This window comes from Apteryx mantelli, chromosome 27 (assembly GCF_036417845.1).
Source record: "Apteryx mantelli isolate bAptMan1 chromosome 27, bAptMan1.hap1, whole genome shotgun sequence".
NCBI classification, from domain to species: domain Eukaryota; kingdom Metazoa; phylum Chordata; class Aves; order Apterygiformes; family Apterygidae; genus Apteryx; species Apteryx mantelli.
Genome location: NC_090004.1, coordinates 2,829,236 through 2,853,645, shown reverse-complemented (window position 1 = coordinate 2,853,645; position 24,410 = coordinate 2,829,236). Strand labels below are relative to the sequence as shown.

Genomic DNA, 24,410 nt, shown 5'->3' with positions numbered 1-24,410 from the left:
GTGCACTGTCGTGCCATGCACAAACATGGCCTCCATGACTACTTCACTCCACTCCTAGCCAGACTACAGCTGTAGGAGACAGGCAGCATTAGAAGCTTCCGGTCCCCACTGCTTTTTTGTCTTGCCAGTGGTGGGGATCCAGGCTGAGAGGAAAAGAAATAGAGTCTAAAAGTGTTTCATGTTGAGATGAGCTTATCAGCTTTGAAGGTGATTAGAGGTGTGGTCTAAGGAAGGAGCTAGTTCGCCTCTGGTCACTACAGTGATGAAGGCACCACTTCCATTGGCAGCAGCTCCATCAGCAGTTCCCTGTGTTTTAGCTGCTGATGCAGTTTTTTACTTTGAGCTGTGGATATGGAGACCAGAGAGCTGAGAAGGAGCGGCACATCTCCTGGGGTTGGTATTAAAAATACTGCCTGCATTATACAGAGCCACAACCACTGGCTCATTGCACATTATCAGAACTTAACCAGGACAGGTCCAACTCAGACAGATGCTGGTTCGCTGAAACATTGTGGGGGCATTTGCTAGCTAGGAGAAATAAGTTTGTTTTCTTCCTGTATTGTACAGTAGCTATGGATAAACCCAACTAGCAGCAGCATCTTATCATATCGTATCTGCAATGCACCCTCAGAGACCATTATATTTCATCTAGTTACTGACAAATGCTTCATGCTTACAATAATAAGCTGATCAGCTGCTTTGACTTTTTACACTCGACATCTGAGTTGATTTTAAGTCACTTTGACTTTTAAATTAAATTATCTCATGCATAGAAACAAAAGATGCAGAATAACACAGCAAGGATTCACAGAACTCATAATCAAGTACATATTAACACACACACACATATATATTAAGCTTTAAATCAAAAACAAATCTTTCCAGGTTTTTGTGTATGCACTCTATATGATGCAACGAACATTAGCATGGTCTGGCTCTCAGTTACATGCAGTGCTCTGCCCATTATACAATCTGTGCTCTACTGTTATACTTCTTCTCTTTTAAACAAATGCAGGTAGACTAGACTCTTTAAAAAAATACAAGCTGGACGTAACGCTGCGGCTGAGTTGCCCTTGGTATAAATGAAGGATTTCTGGTTTTGTTACATTACATAAGGAAGGAGGGAAATAATAGAGTTTGAGGATCTTAGATGATCTTGTTTTCTAAGGCTTCGATCCTTTTTGCCACAGCTTCCAGTGAGCAAGAGTTAAGGGGAAAAAATGACAGTGCACATTAGTGATTCATTGTTTGAGTCCTCCTCTAGCTTACAGCACAGATAATGAATGGAGCTACCTTGCTGGGAGCAGGTAGAGGAGGAATGCTGTCATCATCTACTCTGGCATTTTCAGAATTGTTCAGGTTGATGAACTTTTATTCAAGGTAAAAAATGTTCACACGTACACACATACTCACACACACCTCTAAATTTACTATAAAAGGAAAAGTAAAAAAATGTAGGAATGATAGGAGTGTTTTGCATGGTTGACAGAGAATTCTTGACCTTGAGCAGTATGGGTTGTGTGAAGACTGGAGGAGAGACCTTTTCTTAGAGTTATACCTTATCACAATTTTCTGCTCTTTTCACTAATTGCTTTTCATGATGTGCCTAGGAGCTGCAACCCACTGGGTGAGAACTACTGATTTATTCTGACCTTTTGTATAATATAAGTCATAGATTTTACTCAATTTGAACTAAAGAGAAGAAAATATACTGTGTATCTGACATAGCAAATACAGCAATGCGTGGCTGAATTAGAACATTGCTTCTAAAAGGACCTTCCCTCCTTATTGCCAGTAATGAAGACTCTCCCTAAAATGGGTCAGAATCCCACCCGTGGAGCTTTAATGGCTGACTGAATCAGCTGCATACAAGAACCAGTGGTTTCTTCTGCTCGCAGTCCAATGATAGCTCCTCCTGCTCTCAGCCCCCATGTTCTGGCCTGGTTCACAGGACTGTGGAGCTTACAGAGGTAGCAGCATTATCCCATGCATGAACTGTCCACACACTTCCACACTGTTGTCACATTGACATCAGTTAAGCATCTTCCTAAAAAATGACCTAGGCCTTTCCGCATACAGCTCATTGCTGCCTGACAGTGGTTTGACATATTCTACCTTGGCTCCAATGTTTCCCACCTACTTCTTGTTCTGTGTACCAGATTGGTAGCTGTGCACTCTAGAGCAAGGATCCTTCCATTTATACATCTATTCATAATCCGAGTGTCTTGTCTCCAGCTTTCTGACCACTTATCTAGTCTGCTTCCCCCAGTGGCAGACTTGCCCCTTGCTTCCCCCCAAGAAAGTCCAACTCAACCCACACAGTTCTGAACCAAGATAGCTCCCAAAAGGATATATTTCCATTGCAATGACTTTACGAGGTCTTCTACTTTTGTCTGGAACTTCACAATAGATTTACATTCACATGGATCCTCCTCTGTGGAACAGAGTATCAAGAAAATGAGTTAAGCAGCACACAGAAGGATTAAATCAAAATCACTGTGGCAACTGAAATAAGCAATTCTCATTTTCTTTACTATAAACATGAAGGAGATCAAATTATCATTCTTCCTAACTACCTGACTGATTACTTCTGCCTTAACCTCAGATGACTAGAGAATCTCATGTTTTGTTGCTGTATAGGCCAAGTTCTGTCCAAAAAATGTATTTCCTGGGTTTCCAGTTTTCTGAAAGCCCACTGAGCTCTACTGTTAATGCTTAATGTGTGGCCCCAAAATGTGAAACTGGCCAGATAGGGTGTTTAAAACAATCTGTTTTCCAGTTCTCTTCCCAATAGTGTCATCATGGTGGGCAATACTCTTTGTTTCTCATAAGCAGACAGGTATCAGCCTTTGTGAAAAAAAAAATTTTGGAGGCACTGTTTGCCATCTGAGTGTCAAGGCTTGTTTGATCTGTGCTTCAGTACTTCATTTCTTGAGTAGGCAGAGCAATGTGCCTTCCTCAGTTTGGTAAACTATGTCAGTAATTTAGAAATGTTCTTAAAGAAAAATTGATTTATTCTGAAAAATGAGCAAAAAAGGTAACTGAAATGACTGGGAAAAGAAAGGAGATATTTATAAGACCACACTGAATCAACTCAACAGCCTGGTAAAAGGAAAAAGGAAACAGAAGAGAGAAGGATTGTTTAAAGTAGAGGACATCACTTGCACAAGAACAAAATAGGATTAAACTGGTCATGAGTAAACTGAAGTTGGATATAAAAAGATTTCTAGCCATCTGCCGATAAATGCAAGCTGGCACTGGAAATTAAACACATACAAATATTCAGCTCTCCCCCCACCCCCCCGCCCCACATTCAAATGTTAAGATATTAGGAAAAGTGATTTTTTTTGCAAACAAGTACTTTTTCAGCGTTTCCCCCCCCCCTTGCCTTTTTTTTTGAGTGCTGAAGCCTAAATATATTTGCTTTCTCCAAAGTTCTTTAATTACAATCTGTTGGGGGTATTCATATGGCTCCTATCGTCTTGTTTGTGGATTGATTCCCACTTTTTTAGTATCCGTGGCAAAGAGTCTCCACTCTGCAAGCCTGGCTACCAGACTCTGCAAGGCACAGGACTCAGGAGAGTGATATTCCCACAAAGTTTTCCAGAAGGAAGGGAAGCACCTGTCTTTAGGAATCAGACTGCAGAGAGCAGGGCCTTTGCCTGGCATGATTCAGGATATCTGTAGTGAAGCAAGCACCAAACATGATTTTCCTAAGAGACAAGCTTGGCCCCTAACTTTCCAAGTACTTTTTCTCTCTAACATATGTTCAGGAAGAAAGACAGACAAGCCAGCTACCGCTGACCCATCAATGTTTACATGGGTATCTCTTGGTTTTGGCAGAAGATAATATTAGAAATGGCAAAGAAAGGGAAAAAGGAGATTAACATTTAGGAAGTATTATTTTATCCTGTTGATGCTGTAGAGCATCTCAATACCTCCTGAGCACTCAAGCACTTATCCACCTGCCATGAGAGCAGTGGAGATCTTTGCATCTCATGGGACCATGGGGCATTCAAGAGCAGGTCTGCAGGCCCACGGGAAGTAGAGCTGAGCTTGGCAGAGCTCCCTTGGGAACTGAACCAGCCCAATTATGGCTGCAGGAAGGGTGTCTCACTGGTAACTGGAAGCAAGCATGTTTACTTAGCAGGAGAAAGGAGCCAAAGGACTCCTAAGCACCTGGACTCAACAAGAGGGTGCCAGGTTCCTGCTGCATCTGGCAGTGTAGCTCTCAGAAGTGCTGCAAGGTATGCAATGTGTTAAATGAAGCCTGAGTATTTGGGATTTATACAGTGGTCTGCTTGAGCAAGCAGATCCATTGCAAAAGGCCAGTATATTTCATAGGAGGCATATTCTTCCTTCTAAATAAATACCCCAAATAATGCTGATAGTTCCTATTTCTAATTTTGAGACCCAGTTTATTCACAGGTCAACATTATTGTTTAGCTTTTGTGTTATCTTTACCTCCTCTTATCGTGTCTATGTCCCGCTCAGTCCCCTCTTGACCTTTGCTTTATGAGGCTACCCAAATTGAGGCAACTTAGAATTCATATTGCCCAAATTTAGACACCTAAGGGTCATGTGGAAGATACTAGATGCTTATTTTAAGTTGCAGTCTGCCACCCCTGTGGTGCCTGTCTAGCTGTAGAAGCAGACAGTGGCTTACTAGCTTCAACTCAGATGCCTAATTTTGACTTGATCTTCAGGTTAAGCCAGAGATATCCACCCTTGGCTTCTCTTCTAAGAGCAGCTTTTTCATTCCCCATACACCTTTAGCCACGTTCAGTACCTGTTGTAGCTTTACTGAAGGGGAAGGAAAAAAAGAAAGTGGAGAAGAGTGGAGGGAAAAGGGAGGAGAGGGAAGTTGTGAGAGGGAGAGATGACTGAGATTTGGGGCTGTCTGTGATTTAGGCTACTGCCCAAAAGTCAAGTGTCCCATAATCCTTCCAAGTACTCTGCAAATTCAATACAGTGAGAATGAAGAGCTCTGTATGACGTCCATCTGAAGGAGCTTTTTGACCTTCTGCTTCCGGATCCCAGGCCTTGTTGCCCTCTAAATGCTGTGACTAAATTTTCTCCTCCTCCCAGCCCTCCACTCTTACCAATGCAGATTTTCATTTGCAGCTTCTTTCCGATCTTGCTGATGGTTCTAAAGTCCGCCGTGTAGAAGTAGTGCTCAGCTACGGGTTCTGAAGCTATTTCCCTGAGCTCATCCTCCACTGCGTTGCCAACTCCCACAGCAAACATCCTAAAGCCTGCAAGCAGTGAGAACCTGTCAGTCTGACAGCCATGGACCATCTTGCTGCTATGGCAGCGGACCCTGCTCAGCCCGTAGGTCCTTGCTAACCTTCTGCACCCTCAGCCTCTGCATAGCTCTGCAGATGTTAACTAGGAACCATACAATGTTTTCAGCTACCAATGTAAGAAAAAGCATTGTTTGTTTGGTCAAGATGGGATTTTGGGAACTCCTCTTCTCTTTGCAAACTTGGTTATTATGCTTGGCAGTTCCTTGGCTGCCAGGCCTTCTGGAATAGGTGCTATTAAAATTTCCAGAATACTGAACACACATCCCAAGAATAGACCATATAAGTTAGGAATGTGTTTCCATCACAGAATTCTGGGAGAAAACTGTAGTGTGATATATATGTGACTAGTTTCCAAAGTAAAATTGAGATTTCGAAGTCCCTTTGACTCTAGAAAAACAAACAGACTGAGCTCTGGCTTAACTAGGAATGTACCTGATGACATTAAATGGACTTGATATTTGTACGTTTTCCTTCTTGACTAATCTGAATATCTGGGGGAAAAAAAATCAGCTTTCAGGCTCAAAGCCCTGCTTCAGGTCCCAGATGAATCTGAAATCTTAGCCATGTCTTTAATTATATCAGTGTAGTCAAAAAAAAGAATAATTTTTCTCCTTACAAATTTTGCCACTATTACATCATGCAATGGATAAGAAAGCAAGGTAAAAACTAACCCCCTTCAACATCTACCATTATAGACTGAATTCAGGTCAACCAGTGTTCCAAAATATTTTTGCAGGCAAAGTTTTACTAGAATTGTCCATCTATCATGTCAGGAACAATGTTTTGAAGTTACAGGAAAAAACATAAAGAAAGGACAAATGATCATGACTCCGTGACAGGATCATGCATCCCACTAGTAGGGAAAGAGTTTTAAAAATACTATGAAAGGAAACAGTGGAACTTTTCAAAATACCCTGCAGTCATCGCTAATCAGCTTACCTAGTGGCAAAGTCCCTTGTGCAGTTGAGATCCATGGTTCAGCAAAATTGTAGCTGAATCTCTTTCCAAAATGTGCAAACCATATTATTTGTCAGAAGCAACACGTACTGTGAGTTAACACTTGGGCAGGTACTATGCTTCAATGCTGGGAGATTGATGGGCCATCTCTGGCTTAAACCTTGTTTTCATTGAACTGAACTGGAGCTTTTTTCATTGACTTGAATGGTGATACTAGTTAACCCCTGCTTTGGAATATTTCTCTCTACTTAGCCATGTTGCAGTCCAGCCACTGCTAATGCTTTCTCCTCTTCCCCTTTTTGCCTTGTCTTTCTTCCTCTAGATGTGTCCAATATTTGATTTTTTCTAAGTTCAACTCAACTCATTTTTGGAGTTCAGTTATAAACATTTTTTTATTTATCGTAGTGAAATCACTTATGAGCAGGTATTGGGGGTGTCTGTGTAGGGAGAGGAGGAAGAATTAGGGCCTAAAGTCTTACCATCACAGAAGAATGCATTGTATAGATGAATGTATACATGCTAAACCCTAGACACATCTAGTGGTCAAGACCAAAGATAAAAGGAGACAAAGGATTTAGCAGTTCATGAGCATAGTCCCATGAGCTACATCCTTTTAACAGAGTGATGGCAGGAGACAGGGAACTTGTTCAGCAGGAGGTCAGCAAAGTGGCAGATCTCAAGATATGTAGATTCAAGTTGTTTAAATATATCAATATATCAATATATATCCATCCAGCTGAAGAAGTTTTCTTGTTCAGCTTCTTTCTCCCGTTTTGTGTACAGAAGTGGTCTGTTATTGTAGGGTATTGTAGAGCTGTGTATATTCAGGCTACAGGCAGAGAGGCCAAGTCAGAGATATGCCAATTTGGGCCTCCTGGATGGGCATAAAGTGAATTAAAGGGGGAATAATCCTTGTGCAAGGATGAATTAGTGTGCAAGTGTGCCTGGGATTTGGGCAGGGAGTCGACAGTTATTCCCGTAATCTGTGATTTTGTTTTTTATTGTTGTTTTATTATTTCCTCTTTTTCTTTTCCAGGCCTTAAGGCTGATACAGATAAGCTGTACTTGGCCCTGTGACTCCAGGTATTCTCTGAGGGGCTCTCTGCCAATCGTTTTGCCTCACCGTTAGTCAGGCTGATGCTGGCATGACTTTCATTACCAACATCAGACAGATCCTTGGCTCTCCCTCTAAGTTTCCTGCACATTTGGGGTGAAGTGTGCATGCTAAACCATCGTGCATCCCATAACAAATGTACGAAACTCCACCTCCTCAGCAAAGAGACCCCCAGTGGACTTAGATCAGAGACAGAGGGGAGGCTGTGGGAGTGAAAACCAGCTGTTGGCAAACCAAGGTTTGTCTGAATCCCCAGCAAGAGGTGCTCCGTGTTTTGTATGAGTGTGCAGGGATACCCAGACAATGTCTGGATAAATTCACTCTGTAGCAACCTATATCTATCCTAGATAAGAGAGATCTCCTGGGAATGAGTTCATACCTAGACTGGTACTAGATGCAATGCCTGCTCCAAGGGAGAAACAAGCTACTGAGAATTGAGGAGACCTACCTAGATCTTTGGCTTTCTTAGCAGCATCAGTGATGTAATCTTGTGACCGTCCATCAGTGAAGACTATGCCCACCTTGGGAACCCCAGGCCTAGCTCCATTGATGATGGAAAAGGAACTATCAACGAGGTACTTCAGAGCCTGGCCTGTCATCGTTCCTTTCTCCATGTAGGCCATTTTCTTGACTGCTGCTTTGATGTCCTTCTTGTTCTTGTACTGCCCCAGAGGGAACTCCTGCCTGACAGAACTGGAATACTGAACCAGGCCAACTTGGGCCTGTTTCTCCGACACCTCGAGTGACTCCACAATTTGGTTGATGAACTTCTTCACCAGCTCAAAGTTCTCAGGCCGCACACTCTTGGAGCCATCGATCAGGAAAACAAGGTCCAGTGCAGATCCTGACCCACCATTGCAAGCTGAAGCAAAATATGAGAAAAGGGCAAAAGAAGATAGCAACTACCTGACTTCAGTTAATATGTGGAAGAATATAACCCTAGTGGCATTTTATTGCTAACAAAATAGGTTTTATCAATAAAAAATCAGCACCAATTCACACTCATTTTTTTTCTCACTTTGTCAAAAAAATTCTTGCTAGGTGTATGGTTTCATCTTCAGACTTTTCTGAACAGAACTTATCCACCCTGTCTCAGTGGCTCCCTATCCTACCACTGCAGAACACAGCTCAGCTCAGCACAACTGAAAATCATTACATACCACTGCAGGTCTTTCCATCACTGTTCAGTGTGAAACCCTCTTTACAAGCACATTTGTAGGACCCTGGGATGCTTGTACAGATCTGCTCACAGTCGTGATCTCCAGTGGCACACAGATCAGACACCACTGTAAGAAAAGGTGCAGATTAAAGTCAGAGACCATGCTAAGGCTTCTCAACCCAGAGCCTACAGAGCCCATGACCAAAGTGTGATATTTATGCGCTCTCATCCTATACACTAGAGATGAGTGATATCTAAATCTGCTCCACAGCCGGACAATACAGCAGGAAGTCGTTGTACTTAGGTGATGACTGAGAGGCAAGAAGCAAGGAGAAATTTTCACAAGTCTCCTGACTCAGAGGCACTTCCAGGACTCAAAGTAGTCTCTATGCTGAAGGCAAAACCCACCTTTCTGTTGGGCATATCACAATATACTTCACCCTCCAAAGCTATTGAATGAGAATTGGCTTCCAAACTACCATCTGGGGCTGGCCAGTACCCATTTTTTCCAGCTATGTAGGACAACTATGATTAGCGAGTTCAGTCCCTATGTGCAGCTGCCATTCCCAGACAGGATTCATGTCCAAGCATACTTGGAATTCACTTCAGTTACCCTTGCAAGTACATTTTTCAAATTCACTCTCTGCAAACATTTGTTCCTGCTGATCTTAACCTGTATCTGACTCCTAAGATGCTAAGCAAACAGAAGCTGAATTGCAGCAGTTTGAGCCAGCGGCATTGAGTGACTGACAATGTTGTCAGAGCTATAGCAATGATCATGGAAAACAAACTCGAAAGTAAGCAGATTTGGTTGGAGCAAATTCATTTACAAATACTGGGGAAATCTGTGCAGAAAGCTGAGCGTTTCTGGCTCTATAGAAATGATGGGAAGTGGTGATAAGTCTTCCAAAGTTAAGAGGATTCTGTTCATTATTTCAACTAGGTTGTGTTGTCCTCTTATGCATTTTTTTTACTTCCTTTGGCCTTTCCAACCCACAGCTCTGCATACAGTTGTGCCAAAACTAGAAGATCTTTCCAGCATGTATGTAGCCCATATAATTAGGAATATTACTAGAATTGCAAATGACTGTAACACTGGGCTCTCAGGTTGGGTACTCTGAAGAATACATAAATCTTATGAGTCTAAACAGAAGCTTGATTGTGAAGGCTCTCCCTTCTTCTTGTGTGTTTTTAAGCATTGTGGGAAGCAGCTTGGACAATGCTGCACAGTTCTTCCTGCTGGCGGTAGCCACAAACTGTGCTTCACGATAGCAGGTGGTGTTTGGGTATATCTCCAAGGATGGTTTTGTGCAGCTGCTTGCATAGCACGATAACAGCCCACTTGGCAGTTAATATGGTGTTGTTCTCTGTTAGCTGTAATAATCCTTAGCGCAGTGCTTCCCTTGGATGTATCTCTGAGGGCTTTTACCAAGGGGAGAACTTTGTCGTCTGTATATTACAAATTTGAAAAACAAGGCACAGAAAGGAGGAGGTAATTTTCCTTTTTTTTCTCTCTCTCTCTTTTTGGATGTCACTAATGCCAGAACTTCAAAACACACTATCAGTCCTCTCTGTTTCTGGCTGACTCCTGACTCCAGGGAAGCCAAAACAAAACTCTCACTAATATTCATGGCCTGGATTGCACCTTCTTGAATTTTGTTTCTACTCCCCTTAGTATGTAGCATTTGGTCCCCTCTTTCATGACCTTCTAGTGCAGTGATACCTAATTAAAAGACATGACTCACTTTAGAGTCAAAATTTTCCTCCTTCCTACAGAGAAGAAAATTTTCCTTGATGCAAAGCTGCTCACTCCCAGTATTTTCAGGCTGAAAGTTGAATCATGAAATTTTACACCTCTTGAAGAAATTGGTCTCAGAGAGTTTTGCAGGTCCATCTGTGTATGTGTGTGTGTGTGTGTGTGTGTTTACAATGCCTCACCATAGGCACTGTTGTATCACACCTTTTAAAAGGTGTTGCCACACGTCTGTGTTTTGGCAGGATGGCTGTGTGAACCCCCCCAGGTCTCCCTTGCTGACAATAAAATGGATATTTATAGACCATCTCCTACAATCTTGTGGGTACATTTGAAAGTAATACAGCTTTTTCACTCCATTCACTGTCTTGCGTAGGAGTGAATATATGTTTGTAGAATAGTCAAGCACTTTTTATATATTCTGCATAATGGTATTAGATACAGTACCAACCAGGAGAGTTCCCTGCCTCAAAGAGTGTGCAAAAACAACAGCACGGTCAGGCACAGAGGCTTCAGCCTCTAGCAGGGAAGTGAAACTAGCCCATGCTTAACTGGGAATTCCGAAGACAATGCTGGTGGGGGAAATTAAAAGCCAGGTTCTCAGAACTGCCCAGATGGGTTAAACCATAAGGACAATGAATCTACTTATTTAAAGATCATGTATTCCAGGTTCTTTTTCTATGCCTCAAGAAGTACATGGGTCATGTTTACAAATTCCTCTGTGCAAATGAAGTCTGGAGACTTCTTTAAATGAAAACTGAAATTCCCATGCCTCTCTTGAAAGGTACCTTCAAAGGGCATCCATCTTCTATACCGCTTTGTGCTCCTGCGGACCCAAGTCCTTGGAACAAGGGAGCAGAAGGATGAAGGCTTGTTACGTATAAAATTTCCATGTGAAAAGCTTGCTGGCAGCCACTTGTACCTCTTGGCCAGGAACTCAGCGGTTGTGGCAAGGACTTACCGCAGAAAGCTTCTTGAAACTTGTGGGTCAGCTTCTCTATAACACTATAGCTCTCCACATAGTCCACATGATCATCCAGGGGCTCGCTAGCAATTCGTCGCAGGGTGTGCATGTCCACCCGGCCAACGCCGATGGCAAAGATCTCAACGCCGGCTGCTCTGGCCCGTGCTGGCACATCCTGCACGCTGTCCTGGGGACGTCCATCGGTCACAACAATAGCCACCTACACAGAGGATGCCAGAGACAAGGTATATGCTTGAACTGGTTTTAACATAACTATTGTTTGCAGAACAGCGTGGGTTACTAAATAAGGTTTCACATTTTTGAAAGTAAAGAAAAAGGAAATGTATCCTCTCCTCACCCTCTTCCTGTTCTTCCTCAGATCTCACAAGGTGTTCTTTTTATTTGGGGTTTCTTTTGGAGTTGGAAAGATTAAACTGCCATGTACCTGACTGTTTTAATTAATGGACATTGGGTGAGTCTCGCTCCTAAGGAAACCAGTGTAAAGGTTACAATCTTCATATGCAAACTGATGCTCAAGCCAAACTCTAACCATCTTTATTCCCATGAACCCCTAGCTGACACTAAGGACAACTCTGACTAAGCAGCAGCTGAAGGATTTGGCTCAGTATGGGAATTTCATAGCATCTTTGCCCATCTAAGAATCTCACAGCAGTGTGGAAAAATCATGTGATTAAGGCTTACGCTCCATTTTATAGAAGGAGAAACTGAGGCAGAGAGCGGGGAAGTGACTTGTGCAAGGTTGTACCATGTGTCAGTGCCTGCTGTGATTTCTGATTGCCTGTTCCACAATAAATAACAGAGATGAAATCCTACCCATACTAACATCAGCATTAAAATGACAGCTGATTTCAGTGGGATCTGGATTTCTCTCTGGATTAGGTGGAGCCCTGAACCAGCAGAAATACTCCAGGAGTCCTGGTGCTGTTGCTAGGTTGTCCATTTTCCCCTTTATTCTTCTTCTGATGAGTGACATTTTCACAAAACCATCATTTTTGTTCTTGGGCAATTCATCTGCTCCTGCCACTTTTCCTCCGTTTATTGTGACACCACTATCAACTCCAAAGCAACTAATTGGAACGTAATGCACTACGGAGGAATGTAATCATCAGGAACAGGTGAGCTGCTTAAGCAGAAAAAAAATCCACATCACAGGCAAATACCCTCAGTAATACAGAAAGTAAAGAAATATCAAAAGAGAAAGGTAGAAAATAATCTGTCTAGCAGGAAGAAAAGGTCTGAGTGAGCTATCTGACCACTAAGGCAATATTCACTGCTCTCCTCTATGACATATATACTCTCCACCTCTATGAAGATAAAGACACAAAGACCCACCAGTTGCTCAGTTAGGATAGCGCGATGGCTGTTCCGTGTCCTTGGGAGGGAGAAAAGTTGCCTCCAGGAAGGTCAGGAGTGGGGTTCCCTGCCCCACACTTCCAAGGGGCTTCAGCCATGCCCGGCGAAGCAGTTTGTTCTCCCTCTGCCCACCATCGTTCAGCAGAGAGATGTTTGAATGTTACACTCGTCTGCCCTGGAGCTTTTGCAGTGCTGATGTATTCTGCTGCCTCTTTCAGAGATTTCCATCTATATAAAAGATGGGTGAATCTGGAAGAATGTAGAGCTTTCAATCTGATGAAGGTCTGTAAGTTCAGGTGTTTATCTGCACTTCCTAAGGGCCACAAAATTGAAAATTCCTGAGGGCACCAGAATCCTGTAACGGGTTGCTTCAGGGTGGAGCAGAAGTCTCTCTCTTCTGTTCCTGGCCACAATATGGAAATGAGGCAGGAAGGAGATTCATCTGTGACAGATGTCAGTGCACGCTGTAATGGGGGGGATGGACATGACATTCAGGGCCTGACCTAAAGGCCTGACTCTGGGGTTGTTGCTGGACCTGCAGCCAAGCCGAGGTGAGGAGCTAGTCATGCAATCATGCTTTTTGCCAGGAGAGAGAGCCCTTGACTCAGCTGCTCATCGGCAGCAAACCAGCTCTGCCTTCCTGCGTGCACACAGCAGCTCTGAGATGGGGGCTGCCAATTAGAGCTTATCAAAAGCCAACCTGTCACGAAACAAGATATATTATCAAGTAGCTTTTGTGAGGAACACTACCCTATGAACAGGTTCCTGTCAGTAGCTATGTATCTCTCCAGCAGTGTTTGTCACAGGAGAGAGAGGTGTTGTACGTCCTCCTGGCATTTTCTCTGTCTGAATAAATAAAGTGATGATCTCAATTTAAACGGTTCCTTTGGCTCTTTACATTAGGGATCCATCTTCATGTAGACCCAAGCCATAGCCCAGATCCAGGCCCAGGAGACCTCAGGTAGCAGTATCCACATCTGGATCTGATAGGAAAGATCTTCATAATGGGTCTGTGTGAAAATCTGCTATAGAGCACTCAGCATTTATGTTGCTTTCTGAACTGCTGCTGGAAGTCAGAGAGAACAAATTTTGGAAGCACAGAGTCTGCATTAGGTGTCAGGAGTCAGTCAGTGAGCCCATGGGTAAATTGAACATGACAGGTAGTCAGACCAAGTGTCCAGCCAGCCGGGAAACCTGTCTGTGACAGTGCCGAGGCCCAGATACTTGCAAAAAGAGTTTAAGAAATAGAACAAGTATAAAGTGATTTTTCCCTAGTATATAGATATCTTGATATTAGGAGATATCAGGAGATCCTGGTTTTCCCAGGATCCTGGGTTTCCCAGGATTCTCCCTTTAAACTTTGCCCTGCCTATCAGCCTGAAGCAGGGAGCTACAACATGAGAAAATACATCCTTTTGTTTCAAACCTACTGCCAAATTATTTGCAGTCACAGGATCTAGGTAATTCTCTGAATTATGACTTAATCTCAGTTGAAATACTGAGAGTCCTAGTGTGTGGTAGATGAAACATGGAGCCTTGTTTGGTAAAGAGCAGAAGACAAGACAGGTCGGAAGAAAGTAACAGCCACTACATCCTAGAGAGGCTGACACATGGCCCTGCATCGGAGGGCTTGCATGGGCTCGGCAGGTTGCCATCTGAGAATTAAGAAGGGTGTTCTCATTTGCTTTCTCAAAAGGACAGGTTCTCCAGCTTTGCCCTAAAGAAATTCAGCAACTCAGAAACTTCTGCTTTTCAAGATCAAAACCTTTGCTTATTTTAGCGACTACCTTTCTAACTTGCTGGATCCAGTGTCTCCTTCTTGTCTTATTTCCGTCGTATAGAAATCCCCTATGTTCTCATGACACAATTTGTTCTTGGTTAAGTAAGACACCAGAGTATTCGTGGGCACCCCTAGGTATTCATATTTCAGCAACTGCCACGTGTAGGCAATCCCACAGCTAATGAGGTAGCCATGTCTCATTATTCACTGTATAACTTGAATGTTGTAGCAGTACTGGAAGGGGAATTGAGCAGGAAGTTGAATAAGTCACTGATTTTCTCAACAATTTTGCAATCTGTTTGTTGTCCACCTAAAGAAAGATAAAAGTAGTTGGACACCCCTGCATTTTTTTAATAGACATATAAACAGACTTTGAGCTCCTGCAGAAACAAATAGTGCTTTTCCCTGTCCTGGGGTGACATTTGCTGCTTGAAGCACAGCAAGACCAAATAATCCTGTGATGCTCTGACCAGTGTGCAACATGGTTGAAAATCATAGCACAAATTTTCACAAAGTTCTTTCTGGATTTTTACTGTACAAAGGAGCAAGGACTGTGCCCAGTGTTTCTGGAAGCTTCACCTCTCTTAATTACTGGGTGAGATATTCTTCCTCCCAGGCAGATGATGGGGGTGACCATGAGCAGCATGATGATCACAGAAAGGAATAAGTTTGCTGGACTTCAAGGCATGGTGGAAAAAGTAAAAAAACATAAACAGGGAATCAAGGAATGCAAATGGTCTCTTTGACCAGATCCAAAGTGGAAGGAAAAAGGTGAAAGCCTGTAATGATTTTCTTTTTGTCTTTTTCAATGCCTAAGGTCAATAATGAAGGACATCACCACTGTTCTGCCTTTTGAGATGTCCAGGACATTAAGGTTTCAGGGAATCAAAGCAACTTAAAAGTCCTTTATGTGTCACTGTCCATAGAAACGTCAATTCTTTAGCCATGCTATTGCAGTGAGCTGCTAAATAAATCTGTTTTTTCTCTCTCTTTTTTTTTTTTTAAGTGTTCAGAAACTTAAACTGAAGTCTTGGCTAGTTTAATAACAGAACAAATAAAGTGGCACAGCAGCTCTTATGCCTATTGAGATGAAAGGAAACTGGAAGGAATGCAGGAACATGTTGGGTGAGTTGTTTGGCAGCCCAGCTGAGGAGCAGACAAGAGCAAGAAAACAGTGCACAGGGAAAGGGGTTACTTAAATGGTGTGGAAGACATTAGGTAAATAAAGATCCAGGTATTCTCATAGACAGCTCAGTGAAAATGTCTCTTCAATCTACAGCAATGGTCAACACCGCGTGTAAGATGTCAGGCTGTGTTAAGAAACACACAGATGCTAATACTGAAAATGTTATAATAGTTTTATATAAATCAGGACTGTGTCCCCATCCTGACCTAGACACAATCACCTTGTCTTAAAATAGACATTGGGGACTTAGATAAAGAAAGGAGAAGATATGTAAAAATAGTGAAATGTCTGAAGGGCATTCGGTAGCAGTCCTAGAAGAAAATGTGTCTAAAAAGCTTCCATTATTTATTCCATTGGAAAGGTAAATAGTAAGAAAAAGAGTGAAGGCAACAGAAGATGCCTTCACACAACACAGCTGGAAGTCAGACCCCTCCTTTGAGACCCTTCATAAACCAGGTACCATTCTGGGTGCAGTGACCGGCCGTAGGTTTCCTGTTCCTTGATTTCCTACATCTATTAGGTGAGGATAACACACTCATAGGTTCAAGGACTCTGTGGACTTCACCGGAGCTGTGTCAGCCTTGTCCTCAGTGTGGGAACAGTGACCTGGAGGGCACTGGAATTATTCTTCCAGCAGCGAGCTCCTCAGGCAGAAGATGGCAGATACATGAAGTAGTTTCAGCCCCCTTTGCTGTTCCTTTGCTCACATTGCAAATCTCAAAAAGAACAGAGCAGCTTCAGCCACTTCAGTGCTCCTGAATGTTTTTCTCTACAAAGAACTTCTGAGCAAGCAAGCGTAGAAGGGATGGAGCTTGGGGAAGAGCTCAGTTCCAGAGACATTTTTCTGCCTTAAGTTATTAGGTCTCAAAGGCCACTTAATAGCAAATTAGAAACTGCCTGAGATTCTTGCTACTGTGAAGCCATGCAACAAGTGCCAGCTTTGGGAAAGAAAATTTTGCACGCTGACTGGCAATCCTCATGCACCCATGTCCATCTATAAAGGTGTTCAACAGCATTGATTTGAAGTCTGATGATGTGAGTCACATCTCAGAAGCAAAGGTTATAGTCATTACCCTGGCAAGAGCTGACCATTTCCAAGGAAAGGAGCAGCATCCACCCTTCTGGATCGCTACATTTACTGTTGCACATTGGGCAGTTACTGCCAGTGGTGTAGGAGGCAAGACAAGCCCAAGCAGCTCCCCCTCCTACTTGGCACTTGTCTGACTCTGTGCACTTAAGCAAGACACCTTGACTTATAGGTACTGAGCAATAATTACCAGAGAGAGACAATAAATAATTTTTTTTTTCAAAGCTGTCCTGAGAGTATTGAGAAGCAAATCTCCTTTTTTCTATCAATATTCAACAGCTGAAACATTTCTGGGGTTTTGGCATGCAAATTCTTGGAGTTTCCTTTGTTTGGAAGGCAAAAATATTTTCTTTCTTTTTATGAAACGATTTTTGCATGTCATAGATAACATAGATAGTGTCATCCAGCTGATTTTTTTTTTTCAGTTCGTTGTCTGACTTTGTGCTAAACATTATCAGACAAAAATGAAGAATTCTCATGACTTTTTCCTTCTGGACAGAAAGCCACTGTTTGCGTGGGGCCTTGGATAGTGCTGCTCAGAGGAGACCTGTTGCTTCTGCCCTGGTCATGTTTCCTGAGCGTAGCACACTCGGGCCAAGCTGAGCTGGACTGCCAGCAGGGCAGCAGGAGGGCTCTGCTGCAGAGCTCTCACTTTCCTACTGGCTCCTCAGAACGATTTCATGAGAGGAAACATCTCCCACGCAAGATCTGAAACAGCTCTTCAGTGAAGTCATCGGCAGAGAGATTGGGCAGCCCAGAGCTCTCCTAGAAACGAGTCTCTTCCAAAGCCTGTCTGGGAGCAGGCAGAGTGTATCATTGCCACCTCTCCTGTGGCCCTGCGACATGCATACTGCTGCTGGGGAAATGGGGAAAGGTAAAACACACCTTGGCAGCAACAGGGAGTTATCTGAACCTCCAGAAAATTGCAGATTTGGGCGAAAGGCTGAATCCACACTTAGTCTCTTTGAAGTAGCTCAGTCAAATGAATCAGAACAATTAGTTTTGCCACTAAAGGATTTTAAAACTCTTTACTAAAAAATAATGATAATGACAATTAGAATAGTAATGAGGTCTTGCAATTCTGCAATGATTTCTTTCAATGAACCTCAAAGAATTTGACAAACAGAACAAGTGTTACTGTTTTAGAATAGACACTACTGCAGTTAGGCCTCCAAGTTCCCCTGTCAGAGAGGGGTTATTAGATTTTGCACCAGGCAACTCCTAAGCTTGAAGAGTGATGTGATCATGATAGTAGGTCAGATGAGTTTCTCCCTCTGGAGCATATTGCCAGTGTGATTTAGTGAAAGTTTTTTGGAGTGTAATTTTCTCAAGTTATCAGTCTTGGTTTTCCTCCTATTGACTCAAACCAGATTATGCTAAAATACAGATTTTTTTCCCCTCTGTGAACCCCACAATAAAAGACAATACAAGGATGGATTCATTCACATTTGCAAATAGCTCATAGTTCAGCATGATGAGATAACATACAAGACAGTAGATCATCTTTGTGGATGATGGCCTCAGTTTTCAGGGATATCTTGTGAACTCCCAACTTGCAGAGCCTTCAGATAGCTCATTTCTGGAGTTGGCAGACCTTTACTCGTGCCTATTTTTCACCTTTCAGTATTATTTATAACTTGACATCCCTGGGCATCTTCTTTTCCATACTCGGCTCTGCAAAACTCTGCCTTCCCTATTGCATTACTAGCAGCAGAAGGAAATGGAAAGTGACTGGTGTTCCAAAAATGTTGTAATCAGGAGAAAGATCCCAGACTTCCTCACTCCAACAACCGGGCTCTTCTCCAGCTGGTGGAAAGCCCTAATTGCCTGCATAAAGCCTTTGCTTATTTTTCTGGTCCTGTCTCATAGCAGAGAGCCAGTGGGGCTGGCACGGGGCACAAGGGCCTAGGAAGTGCATTCATGATGTTTAGCTAAAACACATATTGCCAAGAATACACAGTTTCCACATGCTCAGAAGAGAAATTTCCTGACAGCTATCACTGGGCTGAGGTCTGGTTACACTCAGGGCCAAATCCAAAGGGGGTGAATGAGTCATCTGAGAAAAAAAATTTAAACTGAGCTTCCTGGACAGGCAGTCTGGTCCAGGAGCTGTGATGCCCATTGGAATCAGGTGAAGAATCAAGTTATCTTATACCACAACCTGAAATGCCAAATAATCATCAAAGTCTGTGTAGTTGAAGACAATACCCAGAATAGAAAACATAGCCATTAGTCAGCCTCTGAAAAATTGGAAGATTCATGAAGGACACTGAAACAGCACTTTGCTTTATATCTACATGTAAAAGGGGCCATTACAAAGGAAACTTTCAGAAGTTTGCCTCATTTTTTACTGCCGTGGATTCTGAAGCATTTTTATTACAACAGGTTGGGGAAGACGAGTGCTGTTAAGGCTAGTATATTCATGCCTAGTAAACCCAGCTGAAATCAGCACTTCACCGCGGTATGTTGTCGCAGGCATACTGGAAGCGGGGCACCACATCCCAAAGGGCATACGCTGTAAGGACTCCAGATGCAGGAAAGCTGGTGAAGCTGGATTAATTTTACCCAGACGACTCCTGGCCAACTCTTTTACCTTGTGAGTTCTTTTTAAATTCCAAAGGAAAGTTGAGCTTTTGTTTTCAAAGAGAGTTGGGAGTCTATTCAGCCTTTTCACTTTTGACAATTAACCCCCATTTGTTCCCACACAATCAAAGCATTTAACATCTCACTGAGCGTGAGTCAGTATTAACTTGAGCACAGAGCGAGAATCATCTTTCTGCCTTTTCTAATTTTTCCAACCATTCCATGGTGAACCACAAAAAAGAGGGATCTTCAAGTCTTTCCCATGCAGCAAAGAAACATATAATTTTCTTACCTTATTAATATTGGGAGACCTCACCCTGGCCCCTTCTGAGTCACTAAAAGCCCTGTTAATGGCAAACTGGATAGCCAGGCCAGTCATAGTCCCAGTGGAGAGTGGCTCTATCCTCTGGACAGCTTGCAAGAGGCTAGCTTTGGTTTGGTAGGTCTTGAGGGAGAACTCGTTCTTGACTGCACTGGCATAATTGATGACACCCACCCGTGTGGAGTTGGGGCCCACGTCTAGTCCCTCGATCACCCGGGACATGAACACTTTGACTTTCTCAAATTCATGTGGGCGCACACTTCGAGAGCTGTCGATGACGAACACCAAGTCAGTGGGTTTGGTTCTGCACAGGGTGCCTGGAAAGGATAAAGATGGAGGAGAAAGATAAAGGAAAGAGAAGAGCAAAATATTCTGGAGTAAAAATGGGCTTGCAGTTAAGAGCAGGCAGCTGAGGCTAGAGGACCCGCAAGCTCTAATCCTTTCTCCCCCTGTCCCACAGAGGCCCAGCGAGACCACTTTAACCTAAGATTGCTAAATGTTCTCTTTCCTTTCATAGAAAAATGTCTGTAAGAAAAACACAGTTATTCGTGGATAACTTGTACTTATAAAGCAGTGAGCTGATGAGATACCAGCTCTGCACTTGGGGGAGCAGGTTCCCCACTTGTAACCCCAGGCTATTGCTAATGCCTACATGAAACTTAATTCACTTATGGCAGCACGGAAAGAGGAATAAAGCTGTGACCTGGAGCCTATATATGCCATTCTGTATCAAACAAAATCTGAAAAGAAGTTATCACATTTTGGACTTGGATAAGCAAACCACATGGATATTAATTAACAAGCTTGTATCTTTGTTATGCATGACCAGAAGCAGGCATGAAACTCAACAGTTCCGATTCAATCATGAATCAAGATTCACAGATTAAACTAACAGAATATGACCCAGTCTCCTGTTCTTCAGCTAGTGGCACTAATAATGAAACACTATAATACAGCAAAGACCAGCGCTGTTTTAGTTCTGTGAACTGGTGAGAGAGAATACAATAGAGAGATGCAGGACCATGCAAGTCCTAGTTAATCTCTACAACCCCATAGTTAGACATGAATATCCACTGTAAAAATAAATGGTATAAACAGAAATCATTAGCAAAATTTTTTTAGCATTTTCATGCTGTTTTCCATCCTAATTTTCAACTGTGGCAAAACATAAAAAGGACTGATATTTTTTATGATTTTTTAAATGAATTGTCCCATTTCCCCCACTAGATCTATTGCATTCTGTTCTTTTATTTTTTTCTATCATTTAGCCTGTCTCTGTGGGGGTATCAAGTGCTCTGTTAATATTTGACTTCCACATGAAGGAACAATATAGGTTATATCATAAAGGAGATTTCTGCAGACAGATTTTTAAATGTGAGCTTTTTGGCCAACAAATCTGTTCCAAATTATGACATAAATATTATCGCTGGTCCTCAGTGTGAAATCTAATGGAGCTTTCAGTCTTTCAGACACACGAAAATAAATACCCTGTGATATATCCATAAAGAATATAATCAGGTTCGTTTCCTGAGAGACACTAATGCTGAATCTGTTTCTGGCTTCCAGACAAGGTTTCTCTAAATGATACTGTGTGTAGAAGGGAAGCAGACGGTAGTTACTGTGTCAGATGCTCAAGTTTCCACTAAAATGCAGTATAACCTTTTCCCGTAGGGGTAACTTTCTCTTTGCCACCATAATTCATTGCAGGGGAAGGAAAAAACTCAGCTGACAGTCCATCGTATACAACGTTGCAAGCCCTTTTAGCAGGGGTTGGTTATACCCATTTTACAGGTGGGAAATGAAGATATAGAGAAAGGCTGAAGGTCTTGCAATCAGTTCCTCCAGAAATAAAGCACAGATTTGCCTTTGCTACTGCAGCTAATGAATCAAATTTGGTTTTAGTGACAAATCAAGGAAGAAAAGTTAGAATGTTCCCCTAGGAACAGTTGGATCCAATAGAAATTTTGAAGTGTATTTTCCTGTTTCATAGAAGCTCTGTGATTTTGCCCTAAGTAACATTTTTAATCTCTTTTTATAAGACTGCAATATATTTAAGGGAAATGAAGAGGAAAAAAAAGATATAAGATGGGAGCTTTGGGATTTGTCTGCCTAGTCACAGCCACTGCGCACGCATGAGGGTCTGCAGGATGGGCCTTCGTTATCTCTGTGAGTGACATTCAAGCACACTTGCTCTGAGTGACATCTTGACTCGGCATAGTTTAGTTTAAAGCTGAATTATACCAGGACTAAAACCCTCCTCTATTTTCAAAAGTCTCCACACCGGAAGTTATTCAGGAATAGCTGAACTTCATGCAGGCTTTAATATAAAAAAATCTCTTAGGACACTGTTGCCAAATTAATTAAAAGAACAGGAAACCTGCCTAGTGATTCAGGCTTAAAAGATGTTCTAGAAACAGTGATTGTTCACAGTAGAGCTGGGTTGGATGTCCGGGCTGTTTAGTTCCTTTATTCAGTGGTATCTCATGCTTAGCAATTCTGCTGCAAAGATAATTCTCTTCCAAACCACCAAGGAGAAACTGGCCAGTATATCAGAAAACTCTCCTTCATAAGCTGCAGCTAACGTTGTAGTCACTATCACACCTGTTTTACAACTGTCATGATCTGCTCAGATACATATATTATTTATTGTCATAAGATCTTTCAATCATTTTTAAAATCCAGGAGTAAACTTTGCCTCGGCCACCTCCTGCTGCGGTGAGTTTCCCAGGTTGGCTAGAGCCCGTAGCAGCATCCCGCCCACGGCAAAGGACAGACACTTTCTAAGTAGGAGAGCCTCAAACCCTTCTCTTTGGTATCCAGGACTTGCTGACACTAATTACAAACTGAGATTTAGAGATGCTGAAACTAAACTGCGCAACCTCAAAGAGCAGGCAGCTCATCTCCTATCTTCCTACTTTATATCCCACCTGAAAAGACAAATAGAGCTGGATTTTGCTCAAGAACGGGTTAAGTAAAGCCTAGGTAAGGCCCAGCCTCAGGAACCTGGCCCAGACTTTCCTACTCAGTGAGGTTAACCAGAGCTCGGGATGTCCGGCCAACTCCCTCCCTGAGCACCAGCAAAACCAGCCCTCTGCAGAGCTGCGAAGAGGAAGGGAAGTTTCTGAAGACATGGGAGAGGTCCTTTCCTGACTGGGCATCCTCCAGCCAAAACCTGACACTATGCTGTGGGCTAGGGCTGACCTAGTGCCACCTTTGGTTGCTGTGAGTCCATACAGAGCTCTCAGTATTGCTCTAAAGCAATGAAACAGGCAGAAGCAAACAGATCTCCGGGTTTTGCTGCCTTGAAAAAGCACTTGAGAAAACTTCCTTGCTTCCCTGGCAGATGTTGGTTACCTTTCTCACTTCTTCATCTTCTTTGCCATCCCTGCTCGGGCCGGGAGGTGCAGGGCAGCCCCCCATAGTCCCCCGTGCCGAGCTCTCCACTTACCTCGTGGCTGTGGAGGTGCCCCATGAACTCCACAGCTCTGGAGGAGGAGCAGCAAAGAGAGCAGAAAGCCAGAGAAAATCCTGTCCATGGCTGCGGAGGAGCTGGAGGCTGAAAGCGGAGTGGCAAGCGGGAGCCTTGGCCCCCAGGTATTAACCTGCCCTTCCTCGGGGAGGCGCAGGGCCGGCCCCCGACACGTGCGAAGCGCCTGGGGGGCGCCGAAGGGAGAGGGGCAGGCAACGACGCCTGGGAGAAGATGTGGCACAAAGGTGAGGAGAGAGAGGGGGGAAGATTATCGACGGGGAGGGACGTCCAGCGCCGCCGGCCCCCCGGCCCCTCCACAACGGCCTCATTGCTCGGCGAAGGGGACGGGGAGCTATAAAGAGACCAGCGACGGCCTGGTATGTGGGGAATCTGGGGCCCTAACAGTGGGACCAGTGAAGCCAGCCCTGGGGAACTGGGGTTAACCTGTCAATCACCAGCCCCCATCTGCATATCCTGGGCTTTGCCGCCGTAGGTAAACGGTCTGCGGTGCGTCAGGCTCGTGTCCTTCCTGCGGCGGCGAAAGCCGGGAAGGGGGAGGTGGCGGCAGGGGGCAGGAACAGAGTCGCACAAATCAATGTCTCGGTCCACGCGTTTGCCAAGCGCGGGGCTGGAAATCGGCCGCTGGGACCGGGGGGCTTCGCTGCTTTTGCTTAATTTGCGGGCAAATACTCTGGCACAGGAGGAGGCGAGAGGAAGACGAGAGCAAGGCTTGGGGAGACACCAGCAAACGAGTAGGATACAGAGCGAATTTCTTCCTGAGGGAAACAGTTACTTCTCTGTGAGGCTGTGCCGCCGTTGCAGGAGTGCAGGGAAAGGGAAAGAAGAGAGAGAGAGAGAAAGAACTCAGTCACCTAAACCAGATAAATAGACAAAAAACGCAGGAAAGACAGACGGATTATAATTTAGATTTATTTTTTACAGCAGAGCGGTCAGACCTGCACACATGAGGGCGAGACAGCTCCTGCCACAAAAAGCCAATAATCTAAATCAACAAATAAGACTGATGGTGCTGCAAGTGAGCAGAAAGCCAATATCTTCTATGAAGAAGAGCAGCAGGGAGATTTTGGTACTAGAGTAAGATGGACTTAATGATGGTTTCATCACAAAGCAGTGCATCTATTTTCTTTTTTTTCTTTAACTACTCTAATGCTACACTATTGTTGGTTGATTAAAGCCCTCCCGCTGTGACTGATTAGTCTTTGCTCACCTTTCTAACTGCACACCCTTGGAGCGCTCATCCATTTCATCTGCATTATGTTAGTGCAGTACCATGATAAACTACCTTTAATTCAAAGGCCAGTTCCTCTTTCCTTGTTCTGAGTCACTCTTTACTCC

The 24,410-nt window shown here is 43.4% G+C and overlaps 1 protein-coding gene across 1 annotated transcript; it reads right to left on the bottom strand.

Moving 5' to 3' along the window:
* Positions 1 to 1,146: 1,146 nt before the first annotated feature.
* MATN1 (matrilin 1) lies at positions 1,147 to 23,121 on the bottom strand. Its single transcript, XM_013955133.2, has 8 exons — positions 23,034 to 23,121; positions 19,556 to 19,902; positions 11,251 to 11,473; positions 8,538 to 8,663; positions 7,826 to 8,239; positions 5,103 to 5,255; positions 2,354 to 2,434; positions 1,147 to 1,196 (listed from the first exon to the last, which is right to left on the bottom strand). Exons 1-8 carry the CDS (start codon positions 23,119 to 23,121, stop codon positions 1,147 to 1,149), a joined length of 1,482 nt encoding a protein of 493 aa, XP_013810587.1.
* Positions 23,122 to 24,410: the final 1,289 nt, after the last annotated feature.